The sequence below is a fragment of the Centruroides vittatus genome, unplaced genomic scaffold, assembly GCF_030686945.1.
Source record: "Centruroides vittatus isolate TY-2023 unplaced genomic scaffold, ASM3068694v2 contig_452, whole genome shotgun sequence".
Classification (NCBI taxonomy): domain Eukaryota; kingdom Metazoa; phylum Arthropoda; class Arachnida; order Scorpiones; family Buthidae; genus Centruroides; species Centruroides vittatus.
The window spans coordinates 2,564,443-2,580,816 of NW_027122248.1; the positions used below are offsets into that span (position 1 = coordinate 2,564,443).

The 16,374-nt window shown below is 29.5% G+C and overlaps 1 protein-coding gene across 1 annotated transcript in view; it reads left to right on the top strand.

Moving 5' to 3' along the window:
• The window catches only part of Lrrk (Leucine-rich repeat kinase), an 87,961-nt gene that overhangs the window by 41,530 nt on the left and 30,057 nt on the right, over positions 1-16,374 (top strand). Inside the window, exons 10-14 of the mRNA XM_067272684.1 lie at positions 1,248-1,590; positions 3,593-3,810; positions 7,579-7,874; positions 9,165-9,285; positions 9,601-9,768. Of these exons, the coding sequence (XP_067128785.1) occupies positions 1,248-1,590; positions 3,593-3,810; positions 7,579-7,874; positions 9,165-9,285; positions 9,601-9,768 (1,146 nt within the window). The remainder of the gene's footprint in view (positions 1-1,247; positions 1,591-3,592; positions 3,811-7,578; positions 7,875-9,164; positions 9,286-9,600; positions 9,769-16,374) is intronic.

Sequence of the window (16,374 nt, forward strand, 5' to 3'; positions counted from 1 at the left end):
GCTGCTTTAATTACAGAAAATTATACTGTAGAGTAAGTTTTCAAAATTATGATCTTGCAAATCTGAATTTCATTATTGATCTAAGCAATATATTTTTCTATTTCAGTTCTTCAAGTGAACAGAACAAAATAGTTTTTATTGAAAAATGATTTTCTTGTATTAGAGAATAATAGTTATGAAAATCAAATACAATTTCTACAATTTAGGTTATTTTGTAATAAAGCAAGGTTGGTTAGGCAAAAAAGCATGGAACAGCTATAAATTCTATGTACCAAATTAATATACTGTACTTTCATATTACTCTGGCATATATGCTATACGTTTACTAGTTCCTCTCTCTGATTATAAATGGCTGCATTCCATAATACCAACTTATTTAATTGTCTGTGCATTGTGCTGATACTTTACCAGATAACTTACTAAAGATCTTTATATATATTATATTAATCAAATTTGATAATTGTATATATAAAACAATACTTATATGCTATATTTTCTATTTATGAATCTCAGTGATATGGAGCTAATTCATAAACACACTAAAATTGCCAAGACTGACTGTTAACAAAGAAAACTGCTGAAACAGCCTTCTGTGTATCATTTAAAGCATTTAAAGCAGGAGTCTTTTGTGCTATCAGTCAGTCTTGGCAATTTTAGTGTGTTTATGAATTATTTCTAAATATTACCTCATGTTTCTGGCACTGTTATAATCTGTATGAAGTACTTACTTTCAGGTAGCCAACTGTTTACATTTTTCTGAAAGGAAGGTTTTTATCCTGTTTCAAAATGGCTTCAGCTTCTTAATGTACACAAGTCATTGATCAAACTGATCAGTGGCTGTAGAATTTTATACAGAATTATTTCTATATCACTGAGATTCATAATTAGAATATATAGAGAACTATAACATATAAGCACTATGTTTTACATGTACAGTTGCAATTAATTATTGAATTTGATTTTTTTAAAGCTGTAAGATATCATATAATGATTAATTGCTTATCTGCTAGTTTATTTTCAACTCATTTTACTTCTTGAATGTTTACAGATATATTTATAATTGTGTGTAATACAGTGACTAAACAAATTTAAACAAATTATATGGCTGTATACATATTACATATTGAAACAATCAATTTGGCTTCTGAACAGCTCAAGTATATATTATTATAAATTATATGTATGAATTTATTTATTTATTTACTTATATTTACAGTATGTAATTAATGCCACTTTTTATATTTTAGATAATTGAAGCATCTCTTAATGATGATTTGGAAAAAGAACAATACTGTCAGTTAACATCATTAAACTTATCACACAATGCTTATAAAACTATACCTCCCGTATTAGCCTGTTTTGCTGTTAATTTGTCACGATTAAATATGAGTTATAATAGACTTGTAGATATGGGCTCTGTAACTTGTTATCCTGCTGGTTTGAAACATCTTGATTTATCTCATAATCACATTGTATCATGGCCGACTCAGAATCGTGTAGATCCAGAGGTGACGGGAGATTCTTCAGGAATATTATGTTACAATTATTTGGAAACAAGTAGTCCTCAGAGGTCAAAATCATCTCCAGCAGGTATTTTAATTTTGATGTATTTTTTAAAAATATTTTAAGCACATTTCAGATAATAATCAAAAACAAACTTTTATTTATATGAGTTTTATACTAATATCAGCTGAAATTTTGGAAGTTACTTAATAATTATTTTAATATGTTAAAAGTGATAATAGATAAAGTTATGAATTTAAAACTAGAAAAGGTCTTAAGATTTTTATTTGATAAAATGTGAGAATTTTTATATTTCTTTCTAGCAAAAGAACCAAACAAGTCATTATTGTATGAAACAAAGGCTTATTTCATGATCTTGTTACAAACTTGTGATTAACATAACATATGTTCAGTGATTGCTCATTCACAGTATCTTAAACTAACTTAAAACTTGAAGTAACAAATGCAAGAGAGGGAGGAGAGTCTGAAATGGGAAGTATATGCACCCTTAGAGTATACGTCTCTACCTCTATTCCTGCTGTGTTTATTAGAGATAGAGAAAGAGAAAGAAAAAGGCAGAAAAAGAAATCAGTACATTCTAGACATTTATAAGTATAAATTATAACTAAAATATATCTATGAAAATATATGACAGGTGACTGTCATATTGTTCTCATAAAATATCTTGTCTAAGACCTGTCTAAACCTGTCAATGATGGAAACTCAAAAAAATATATTGAATCAGAAACCTGATACAAAAACATTAGGAATAAAATCAAATATTTCAATATTTATTCTGCTTACATTTTGATAGCATTTAGGAAATAGTTTAGTTAAATAATATCATAATTGATATTACTAAGTTCAAAAATTGTTTTGGAAACATCATATACATGATTTGGCCCCAAGGACATGCTAATAAACAAACTACTGTTAATTCAATTGAGAAAAACAAAATATCAGACAATGAAGTAAAACATATTAAAAAAAACTGGTAAACTAATAAAGGATTTTGAATATGTACAGTACCTACATTAAATTTTACAATATATTTAAATTGTACTTATGTCAGCAAACAATATCTGCCTTTTTCAAATCAAGATAGGAAGAAAATTGATCTATTTGATTTTCTGTTTGATTTTGCAGAAACTTCAGAAAATATTTTTGTTTCCTGTTTTTGTCTGCATTTATGCTGTATTAAAATATGTGTTCTTGTCCTAAGTCTGCTTTGGTTTTAAAATAAATGGAGGATTGATCTGTTTTTATGATGCATTGAGATATTTTAAAATAAACTTATTACTGGAAATGTTGAATATTTAATTATATTAATTAATAACTTTAAAAAAACAGTGAAAACTCAAGTGTTTAGTTTGAATTCAAACAAGTAAACAATTTATGATGGCTTTTATAAGTATACATATTCAGTGAAAAGTTTCACTTAGAACATGTTTGCTTGGCACATCCTTTTACTTTTTTGGTCGAGAATGTATACATTTGTGTATATACTGTATTTTTAACTCAATGTATATATTATTTTCTGAATTATTTTCTTTTATTCCGAGTTTGTTTCAATAACTACAGCAAATCGTGTGTAGATTAAAATTTGCTAACTACATGCAGCTATCCGTTGCTTAACACGTGAAATTAAGTGTGGCAATTCCTTTACATACACAGCAGAGGTTTTAATTAACATGGCTTTACTAGCTGTTTTTACTTAACGTAGATACCATATTTGATTAACACATTTTTGATATATGCAGTAGCATTAAGGGTTGATTAACCACGTTAATCAAGGGATACCTGTATAACTTAAATTTATACCTTTACACTTTAAAGCAGTAAACATTTTTCATTCCAACCTGCTTAAGATAGAAAAGTTGTTTAAGCCAGAAAGTTTACAGATTCTCATTGCAGATTTTATAAGTTTTACTATATTTGTAAATTAGATGTTCAATATTTTTCAATAATATAATCCTTGCGGATAGTGAAGATTTATTGGATATTAATATTTAAATTTTAAAATTATGAATTTTAAGATACTAAAAATTTTTGTTTTAAATTGTTCATATATATATTTTTTAAAACTTAGCAAAGAAGCCAAGTTCAAATCTTCCATCTTGGGGTTCAATGAAATCATTACTTAGTACACCTTGTGCACATCGAAGGCATATAAAGTTAGACAATCTTCGTACGTTTATTCTTGCCGACAATCAATTGGATCGACTAGTGCTAACCATTGAGGAAGATATTGGTGAAGAAGATGAAAGTAAAATTCAGGAAGCTGACACTATTTCGACAACAAGTAGAGTAAGAGTGATTAAATATTTTGTTTGAAAAATTTGAAAATACTAACAAAACCGCTGAATTTGAAAAAATTATAAACTTTATAGAGTAATTTTATAAGACTGAGAAAATTATAATTTTGATGATTTACTTAGCAGTTTAAAGTTACATCAAAACATTGTTGATTGTTTATTTAAAAGTCTAATTAGACATTTAATTAAGCAAATCTTTAAAAATGTGTAAGTATTGAATTCATAAATTGTGTATCAAAATTACAACTTTATCTGTAGTTATAAATCAGTTCTGATCTCAGTTTTGATCTCAAGTCCCATTTCTTTTAGTTTTCTCTTCAATTTTTTCTAATTTATAGTTTTTATGTTGGATGAATTATCAATATTAATTTATATTTTTAACTTTTTATGTAACTAGCATATTTTAATATAGTAGAGCATCGATTATCCAAAACAGTTTGGGACTGGGGTTGTTCGGATAACTGATCATGTATGAAAAAATGTATTAACCTACCCATGTTGAAATTTTTCTTCGTTGCGTGTCGCTTTATGTTGAATTTTCATCGATGTTAAGCCTAATGAAAATTTTTTAAAAATAATAATCATGGCTATTGTATTATTAAAAATTATTTCTTTATTTTGCACAAACAAAATAAATATATTGAAAAATATAAAAACAAAAAAAAATTATATTTTGGAAGTTAATGTAGTATCAAAAACGTTCCGATTCACAACACATGTCCCCACATACAGTCCTCAGAAAAACACCACTCACAATTGGAAAAAAGCCTCATTCAAATACTGGCGCGTCCTTAAGTATCCTCTTCATGGTCACGCCAGTGCTGCCAGCTAAAACATGCACACCAACAAAAATAATATTGGAGTAGCCCAAGACATAGCCAAATATTGCAGCACCACAGCACTAGCGGAAATTTGAATTTGCCATCTGGAACGCTTTCAGTTAACTGATGTTTCGGTTGATCGGCATTCGGATAATCGATTCTCTATTGTAGTTGATATTTAAAAGAGTTTAATTAAAAATTTCTAGGATTGGACAAACAGACTACAAATAATGGAAATAAAATTTATTTAACATTATCATCCTCAAAATAATTTTCTGTTATTTTTTTCTTATATCACTAGCAAGCACACAGTATAATCATGTCACTAGTATATACATGATAATCTGTATTAAATTCCTTTTATGTTTTGATGTGGATTGTATTTGTTTTTGTTAATTAAATAATTATAAGAATATTTAGAATCAGTATATGGGATTGTCCATAAATTATGGCCTTTATGACCTATTCTTAATGCTCCATTATATGCTGCACATACCCACCCTCAAATTATGTAATGCATATCTTCAATCAATTTGCTTAATTGTAGTTATAATACACAATACAGGGTACTAAATATTTCATTATTAATTATTACAGTGACATAAACAGTACAGTTTACTATGCATCTCATCAGAAACTAGTCACAATACCACCAAACAGCAAACATGATTCCTGTCAAAATACAGGAAATCTTTAGTTTGCCCAGAGAACAAACATTGCCCAGATAATTTTTATTTATCTGGATTTTTGTTAATCCAGATTGGGTTCAGTCCCATTTTATCTGGATAAATGGGGTTTGATTGTATTTGTAGATTATGGTTACAGCATTTATAACCTTCCCTTGGCCACATTAAAATTTATTTAATTCTTTTTATAATTAAATGACTTTTGTATATTATTCAAGTACAATGATATATATATAAATTCAAGTATATCTATACTTGAATATATTTTACAAATATATATCAAGTACATATTTTTAATACTTTCCAATACGAATTAAATAATTTTATTTTATTTTATAAAAACTATAAGTTAAAATATATTTTTTATAATAGTTTATAATAGAAATACAATCTTAGTCATAATTATTATAATATATAATTTTAATTATACAAGGTGGTCAAATGAAAAGAAGACTGTGTAAAGTAGAACTAGAAATTTGGTGATACTGTGTGTTGGCTGTGCTTGATGCTATCTTGCTACAAGTTGCAAGAAATATGTAAAACTTAAACATTTATTTACTATGGACTTGGATAGCATTTTAAACTCAATTAGCGATTATTTATTGTGACATTGTCACAAAGTGGTGGTTCAATTTTTAATCATCTTTTAATTTTAAGAAAAATCATGTGACTTCTGATTCAGACTGGAAGTTTATCTATATTTAATCAAGGTTGTCAGTCCGTATGCTTTCCATATTTGGTCTCAATTTTAGTGGTGCCTTGCCCCTGCATGTCATACTTCTCCTGATAACAATCAAGTTATGTCAGTCAGCTATCTAACTCCGCTGTTGTCAAGAAAATTTTGAATTGAAATAATATAACTTCCAATCCAGACTGGAAGTTTGTATATAGTTAATTGGGACCTCCAGCCCTAAGCTTTTCATATATGGTCTCAATTTTCATCTATCTAACTCTGTTCTTGAGATTTATTTTATTTTTTTTAACTCTTTCTGCCACGTGGCACTAAGAGGGCTTGTTTTAGCAAGCCCATTACAGGTTCTTCCTGGCCACAATGGGGCGGTTCAATGATGAGGGACTAGGCCCCGACATATCTGGACAGACCATCACCTGAAAAATTTCTGTGGTTTTTTCAACTTGTCCAGATTTGGTCCCAGGTCTCCCAGAGTGATAGACTGCCATTTTGACTGCTCAGCCATCCAGCCATCAATGTTCTTGAGAGTAACGAAGGACAGACAATTGATGACAGTTGGAATGTATAAGTCTGAAATTTGAAAATTGGAACCCAATAAATAACAAGTTCAAGGACAATTCTTACTTTATAAAGCTGAAATTTGATTATTTTTCATGGCAGATAATGAATTTAAACAGAACCATAAGATAATCCAGTGTTGTGAAATTTCAGTAGTCTTACAGATCACCTTGGATTTTTTTCTAAACATATCTTATTGTCTTGAAGTTTTTCCTCAAATAAATTCTGTTTATTACTTTTTTTTTTTTTCTTTGTTATACAAAGCCCAAGTATACCATTTACTAAAAAGTTTGTGGATATAAATGTTTGTAGGCACAAATATTTGGAATATTTTTGCATTAATTGTTGTCTTAATTTTTGATAACTTTTAATTTATGTAATTTTATAGAGAAAAGTTACATAAATAACTTTTCTCTATAAAAATTCTTTGTTCTGTACTGAAAGGTATTTTCAGTTATTGCAAAACATAACAATAATTAGCTGTGAGTTATCACTCCAGTTGAAAGTTGATGGTGTATGATGAGTCAGTCAGATATCAGTAAACTCCTTGTGGCATTTTATCAGGCCATGTAATTATAGTGTTTGTTGGAAATATATAAATACCTGAAGCCATATACATCACCATGTAAATTTATTTACAACAATATACAAAAATTCATTTTACACTATCAAGTAAAGGTTGATTGGTTAGAAGATAATGTGTAGGTAAATCCACTCATCAGGCAGAGAGTAGCCAAGAAGAGAGAATAAAGTAATGGTGGATGGCCTGCACGTGTTCTTATATCCGTGCACCACTGCCACCTGGATTTCCAGATGGGGCGCTAAGGTCACAATTATTTGTCTGCTACACTCCTCAAGTTAGTTCTCTTGAGTTTTCTTTCCATTTGATCACTTAACATTAGTGAATAAAATTCACTGATAAAATGTATTTTCTTAAGCAAAATTATATTTCTCAAATAAAATATTTAAATAATTGTATTAAAATTGTATATTTTTATTTTTAGGAAAGTTGTTCTACTCGAAGTAAACTACTTTATCCTGCATTATCAATGTTGGATATAAGTAACAATTATATCAAGGAAGTTCCTGCATCCATTTCAGAATTGACTAATTTATCTGTACTAAATATTAGTGGAAATACAGATATATGCTATTTGCCTCCTGAAATGGGTTTATTGACTAAACTTTGGAATTTGAATACGAGATGTTGTAATTTAAATGAGCCATTAAAGAGCATGATTGATAGCAAAAAATATAAAACAATGGATGTAATTGGATATTTGAAGTCCATACTAGAAGAGTTAGTATATATTGTTTTATATTGAATAATGATACAGTAATAATAATTCCAATTCATAATTTAAAAAAGCTATCCATATAATTGTTTTATTGGAGTAATTAATGAAATACAAAAACCTAGAACACTTTCAAATCTTTGTGCTTTTTCTAAGGAATTATTAATAAACAGCAAAAATGTAATCAGGAAAATGATTTTGAATAACTAATACATGTAAACGTAAAGAAGCTAGATTTTAACTAATTTCTAAAAATATTTAGGAGGGTTTCTATCCTGTCATCAAGGATAATATTAGACTAGAATAGTTACATACATTCTACAACAGAACATAAAATATATATACAACTTTTATAATTTTAAATTGGGCACTTGAAATTTTCCAAAAGAAACAACCTTGTTTTCCAAACCAGCACAGAATTTAATGTATAGGATGAACATTTTTCTTCTGGTTTATGAAAACAAGTTTGTTTCTTTTGGGAAATTTAATTTAAAAATTGCATTATATTTTCACAGTTTTTTACACTATAACCATTGATGGAATTTTAAACTAGCTGTTTAGAATCATTGTTTCTGATTACATTTTATGCTCTTTAGCCCTAGAAGATGCAAAGAAATATCTGAAAATATTTCTTTGTATTTCATTAATTATTCAAATAAATTTTTGTATAGATATTTTCAAAATAATACAGATATATGACTTAACAAAGGATTATTTTTGATATTTAATAATTGAATAGCATTATAAAAGTTAATAATGTATAGTTGTCACAACATTTCTACAAAATTATTAATCATGTCTGATTTTTCCTTTTAAGGTTAATTATCATATCTCACTTTATACAAATACAAATACAAATACAAATGTTAAAATTAAATTAGTATTTCTTCAGGATGTAATGTGTCAAGAGTCAAATGTTTTTACCATTATATGTGAGGTATAATAGCATTTTTACCAAGATAACTTACTGGAGAGTTTTAGCAGTTTTTTCTCCTATTTAGCTTTAAATATCATTTATTTAAAGCTATTATGGTTAGTGTCATGATGAAAATGTCATAGCTATATTATAGGCTTTTGTAATAAGCTACCATGTGCTAAATTCATATACTATATGTTTGGGAGTAAACTTATAAGGGAAGTGTAGGTCTAAGCCAGAATTTTAAGCTGAAAATCTTGAGAAGTCAATTTATATGTTGACATATAAAATATTAACAATATTTTATTTAAAAAAATAATGACTTGTCCATCATTTTTATTTTGAAATACTCAATAAAAATATTAAGTCTTAATTTCAGTGCTAAGCCATATGCAAGAATGAAATTAATGATTGTTGGTGTTGAAGGAATAGGAAAAACTTCATTGCTCGATCAACTTCGACAAGAGGGAACGGGGACTTATCGTAAAAAACCACCAGAGGTTAGACATATATTTTAATAGTTTCTATAAAACTTCTTTTTATATGTAATATAAAAATCAAATGTTAATAAAATATAATGTTAATCAAATATATTTTAATAGTTTCTATCACATCTTTTTATATAAAATTTTCATTAATCTTTCATTCCATTCTTCTGCATTTTTTAAGATTTAAAATAAAAATATTTTAATTTCTATAACACAAGTAAATTATTTTAAATTGAATTGCTTATATTAAATTTGAACTTGTATTACCTAATTATTTTAATAATTTTATCATATCTGAAAGTTTGTAATAACTTCAATGTATTTTAGCATTGGGCAAAAAGAATGGGAAATAAAAATATAAATCAGAAAACATCTAAAGGAATCAGTATGTCAACTGTAGGAGTAGATGTTGGTGATTGGGTATATGAAAAGAAAGTTAGAGGACAATCAAGCTATGGACCAGTTATTTTCAGAACCTGGGATTTTGGAGGACAGGTAATTAATTTTTAAAGTTAAAATTACACATTTTCATTAATTATTTATTCTAATATTCTTTTATTAATTTATTGAGAAGTTTCTCTATAAGAAATTTCATGTCTTTGTGCCAAAAACTTTTTATAGATATGATATATAAAAATAATTATTTTTAATAATGAGCAATTATTTTATTGCAACATTGTCACAATGCCGAGATGCTCTCCACCTCAAATTAGTAGTGTTTTGCCCCTGTACATTATACTTTTCCTGTTAGCAATAGAGTCATTGAGTCCTGATGGTTATCTATCTAATGCCTTTTAGGGGAAAAATTTGAATTGAAATAACATGACTTCTTGTGTAAACCAGAAGTTTGTATATGGTTAATCAGGGCCTCCTGCCCCTACACTTTCCATATCTCATCTAGATGGTCTTGATTTTTATCTAACACCATTCTTGAGATTAAGGACAGACAGACAGATGATAGTGGGGATTTATAGGTCTAAATTTTTTCAAATTACAGCCCAATAATCAGCTTGTAAAGTAGGAAGAAAACAAAGCTATAGGTGTTATTTTCTAACTTATTCATATTTTCATAAATTTTATGAAAAGATAAGAGATTTTAGTATACCACTTTTTCATATATAGTAGAGCATCGATTATCCGACTCAATTGGGGGACTGGGGTTGGTCTGATAACTGAAAAAAACGGATAACGGAAAAAATACATTATTAGTATAGTATATTAGTATATCCCATGTAATTAGTATATTGCTATTAATCTACTTCACGTTGAATTTTCATCGATGTTAAGCCTAACAAATTTTTTTTAAAAATAATAATCGTTGCTATTGTATCGTTAAAAATCATTTCTTTATTTTGCACAAAATAAATACAAAAATAAAGAAAAAATTGAAAATTAAGCCTGGTTTAAATACTGGCCTCCCATTCATGGTCGAGCCAATGTTGCCAGCTAAAACATGCAAACATTTAACAAAAATAATATTAAAGTAGCCAAGGCATAGCCAAATATTGTAGCGCCACATCACTAGTGGACACTTAAATTTGCCAACTAGAACACGGTTGGTTAATCGATGTGACAGTTGATTGGGGGTCGGATAATCAATGCTCTACTGTAATATAATAAATGCATCTTATTTATCTAATTTATTTACTCACTTTTATTTCATTCAAAAATTTAAGAAGAACATAATACAGTATCATAAATCAGCATCTAGAGATAGAATTTGAATTTTTTCCTTGATTTTATTTAGTTAAAATTGAAGAAAAAGAATTACAATTATTGTTTTATTCACACAAATAGATATTTTTAAGGTGCATTTTTACATTATCAACTTCAATGTGTGGCTGACATTGCATAATCATTATGTGAAAATTCGAACCCGCCAGAACCAAAATCTAGCAATAACATTGTTTTATTGTATGTTTCCCACGGAGGCAAAATGAATCATGAGGAACAAAATCCAAATAGTGCTGGTTGGTGAAGGAGAGTAACGTGACTGAGAAGATAAAAGGGTGAACAGAGAGGGAAAGGGGGCCGGTTACACAGTGTCCGTCCGATCGAATCCAGGGCCGATTACTGAGTGCCCGTCCACTCCTAACAAGTCCCATAACACAGTGTGTGTCCGTCCCGAGAGAAACCGACGTCGTCAACGAAGGAAGCCCGAGCCGAGGATACTCTTTAAACTTTTTGCAAGGACCTATCTACTTGGACAAAGAGGTATGATCTCCCCAATTCGTGTGAACTCTCTCTCTGGGTACCCTAAACTTAGGCCACTGTATATCATCTATACCTGTAGCTGAAGATTTTAGTTATTAATAAATTGTTGTTGTATTTTCCATCGATGTCATTTATTCAAGTATCGTCGGACCCATCCACTTCCTCTACTCGTGTAACGCGTAACAAACCCAAACCGCCATCTTGACCGTGGGCAGATCTCACCGACCTGTTAGCCGAGAAAAAAGGAGGTGCGACTCCGTCCACCTCCCGGTGAACCCACAATTATCAATTATCATTATCTGTCTTAACCAGTGTGTTAAACATTTTAATCATTATTTTCTTGCCAGCAATTTAAACTATTGTAATGCATTTTTTTACATTACTGATGTTAAAACAGCGCTGCAAACAACATTGGACAAATTACTATTAATTATAATAATTATAATTAATATTTTAATTAATAAATGTAATAAGTCTCATGTAACATTTTCTGAACAGTAATTAAATAAATGAAACAGAATTCATGTAATGGTCACACCAACCAACAGAAGCATTTTGTTGGTTGGTCTGATTATTATAGTCTCTCAGGTCTTTACCATCTTTCAATGAATGAATGTATATGTTACCAGCAAAACTTTATGCCAAAGTGTCAGCGTGTCAAGCCAAACTAGTTTAGAATTATTATTCAAGTATATTAATGGTTAAATATATTAATGGTTAAAATAAAATTAAAAGGCAATCAATTAGATGAACAATATTTATTCAAACATAGTCTACTTAATTATAAAAAATGGTATTGGTTAGAAGTGACAAACACTTTTACAAAACTGTAAAATAGAAATAAGCTAATCAGTACTTATCAGTTTGTATTTTTTTTATTAATTTGGTTGGTAATAATTATGGTAATTTATTAGAATAGGTTAGGTTAGGTTAGAACGTGCATCCCCACTGTTCCCTGTCTTCTGATTGCTGGAATCGGAGATGAGCCGCCACCTTTGATATCTAGGGTAACATTAACCCCATTTTTTATAATTAAGTAGACTATGTTTGAATAAATATTGTTCATCTAATTGATTGCTTTTTAATTTTATTTTAACCATTAATATATTTAACCATTGATATATTTGAATAATAATTCTAAACTAGTTTGGCGTAAAATCGGATTTTGCCTGTAACATATATAATGTTAATGAAATTCTATGCTGTTGTTTCACTTTGTTAGACTTGAAAAACATTTTAAACTATTGTAAAATTTATTATCTGGTCTATAAAACATCATTAAAATTTTAAAGTTATCTATAGTTAAATGTGTATTTGTAACTGATCTCTCGTGATTTTTTCTGTAGTTTGATACTAGTGTAGTGGGTGTGGTAGTCAAAGTGGAATGTTAGACCTGCAAAATCTGTGGGTTAGGGAGAGAACTTGGTAACATACTTAAAATTGTTTTGAATGTGTTGCAAGTTTCAGACAAAATGTAAGAACGTCAATAAAGTGTTGTTATATATTTAATTTATTCCTGGACATTATACAGTGGGTGGCCAAATTATTATACTCAAAACTATTTCTTTGTATTTTGTCGGTTTAAGTTATGAAATTCAATAGTTATATGGTTTTTAAAGTTATTATATATCGTTTTAATACTAGTAAGTGTATTTAGGAATAAAAATTAAACATGTAGATAGGTTGAATAATGTATTAAAAGAGAAATACATATTATTCAGTATTTGGTTACTCTGCCCTTAGCTTCTATGATGGCTTGAATGCGGTTGGCATGTTTTCAATGCATGATATGGCTACTTCTTGGAGTTTTGGAGTGTTGTGCCGTACTCTAATGATATTCTCAATCAGTTCTCTTTTGTTTGTTATAATTTTATCCTTTGAAATTTCAGTTTTCAGGACTGCCCACACATTTTATAAAGGATTCAAGTCAGGCAAGTTTCCTGGCCAGTCTAGGGTGTTAATCTGATTGTTTTTAGGTATTCTGTGATAGATTTGGCTTGATGACAGGGTGCAGAGTCATGCATGAATATAAAATTCCTATTAGGGAACGATTCTGCTGTCTGTGGGATCAGTTTTTCCTCCAGAACTTTCTTATAGTGATCCTGACGCATAGTTTCTTAGACAATATACAGCCTTCCAGTATCTTTGCTGCTGATGACAGACCATATCATCACTGAAGCAGAATGCTTTACTAGTTCCACAATGCAGTCTTTATTGAATTTTTCATGCAGAACAAACTCGGTTTTGTCTTGAAGAACCTGTATTGATGACTCGTCCGAGAAACAAACCTGCAAGAAATTGTTTTTGTATAAATTTATAAAGAAAAATACTCTAAACATGTGTATTCTTGTATTAGGGTTATAAAAACCTTGCTCCAGTCTTCCTGTGTCCAGTGTCGATGCTCCTTGGCCCAGGCCAGACGTTTGGCCTTCATGGCAGGAGTGAGTTTTGGATTTTTAGTGGTTGACAACATTTCAGTCCCATCTCTACAAATCTTTGCCTGAGAGTCCGCTCCGATATTTGTACTCTGTTTTAAATTAAGAATTTTTTTTATAATGAGCCGAGGCTTTCAGCAGTTTTCAAGTGTAATGCGACGTATTTTTCGCTCAATTCAAGGTGTTGTAATGCGTTTTCGACTGCATTTACTGACTCAATTCGCCTTGATCGGTATTTTGGCATCCAGTTTTTGCTTGATATTACGCACACTGGACTGTGATACATCATACAAATCAGCAATTTGACATTGGTTATATTGACAACGCCATAACATTGTCGAAATCCGTGCTTTTCTCCTTGGTGTGAGGCCAGCACACTTTCCCATATCTGTTAATAAACATTTTTTGGTTAGGTCAGTTGACAACCCAAATAAACAATAAATAAACTAACTAAAACATGACCACAATGTATTGATCAAGTATTAGAATAATCCTAAATGTAAAAAATCCAATGCTTACCGAATAATAAGTCGATAACACTGAAGCCAAGATTTTTCTTGGAGACTTCTCACAAGCCAGCACAGTAAAATTTTTGACATGCACTGACACTAGCAGCCGCCATTTTGAAAAAAAATACATATTTGTGTTACCACACTAATGAATAGGTTGCCAGATAAAGTGGCTAATCAGTAAATTAAAAAACAATAACATTCTTCCAATAATAAATTAATTACAGCCACCACTTTCACAGATAGTGACAAATTTTTGTTTGAGTATAATAATTTGGCCACCCACTGTATATAATTATTAATAAGTCATAAATTCAAACATATTTTAGATTTTTGATAAATATAATAAATCTGGTTATTACAAAAAAATATAATCATCTCAGACACTTTTTCCTAATTCTATTAGAAAAATACAATTCAATGTCAATTTTTTGATTTAATTTTTTAAATTAATATTGTAAATATAATGTCTTAAACTACAAACCTAGATGTTTCCAATTTGAAAAGAGAGAAAGTAAAGGAAGAATAGAATAATGTATGACTGTTAACTTAGTATAAAAAATTATATATAAATACATTTATTTCTGTCTCCGTTTTGAAATATTAGTAATAAAATTAAAATATAAGGTTCTTAATGAAGATGTAAAAATATTGTAACACATTTACTACTTTTTTACAAAGCAATTGTGGGTGCCGGGAGGTGGACGGAGTCGCACCTCCTTTTTTTTCTCGGCTAACAGGTCAGTGAGACCTGCCCACATCAAGATGGCGGCTCAGTTTTGTTATGCGTCACGCGTTACGCGAGTGGAGGAAGTTGATGGGTCCGACGATAGAGCGGCGGCGGCGATACTCGAATAAATGACATTTACAACGAATGAAAACAACAACAATTTATTAATACTAAAGCTACAGTTACAATAGGGGCGAGCTACTGTCGCCTAAGTTTGGATACGCGGAGGGAGAGTTTACACGACTTTGGGGAAGTCATACCTCTTAATCCGAGTCGCTCTTGTTACCAGCTAAAGTATCCTCGGCAAGGTATTCCTTCGTAGAGGTCGGGTTCCCTCGGGACTTGGGACGCACACACACTGTCTAAGTGACACTACGTAACCGACCCCCTTTTCCTCTCTCGTCGCCCTTTTATCGTCTCGGTCCCGTTTCTTGGTTTCACCAACCAGCATTATTTGAATGTTGTTCCTCATGATTCATGTTTTCTCCGTGGGAACCAAACAATAAAATATTTTATTATTAGCGGTTTGGTTCCGGCGGGTTCGAATTTTCACACAATGTTCCTAGCTTTAAAAAATTTTGTATATGTAAATAATATGTTGGAAAGAATTATTGTATCAATAAAAACATGCTATTTAGAATAATAATGCAAAACTGATGGATATAATAATTTCTCAGAAGTGTACAAATAAACAATAAATAAAAACTTTTTCTTAGAACAAATAATAAAGTTTTCAAGTAAAAAAGAACCCAGCAAACTTTTATGATGTTCATGAGAGTGGTTGGCACTTGCAATGTTTTAGTATAGACCACGCCAAGCAATCACCGACAATGAATGTATAAAATGAGGATCTGTTAATTTTTTTTTATTTAAAGTATATGCTACATGATTATTACAATGGAAATTCTTTAAAATGCTCAAGTCTTATTTAAAAAATTAAAATTTTCAAGATACTCAATTTTATTAATTAGCATCTTGAAATAATTAAGAATTTATTATATTGCTTCTCTGATATACTGAAAAATTTAGTAATTTTGATTAAAGCTTTTTGCTAAAAGTAACGTTTTATTTCAGAATAAGAAAGAACAAAATGTAATTTTTAGAGTTATTAAATTTAATTATTAATCAAATGTATAAAAAATAATATAAGTTTTTTATTTCTGATGATTGAACTTAATCATACCTTATATATTTATAATAAAATTTCTGGTTT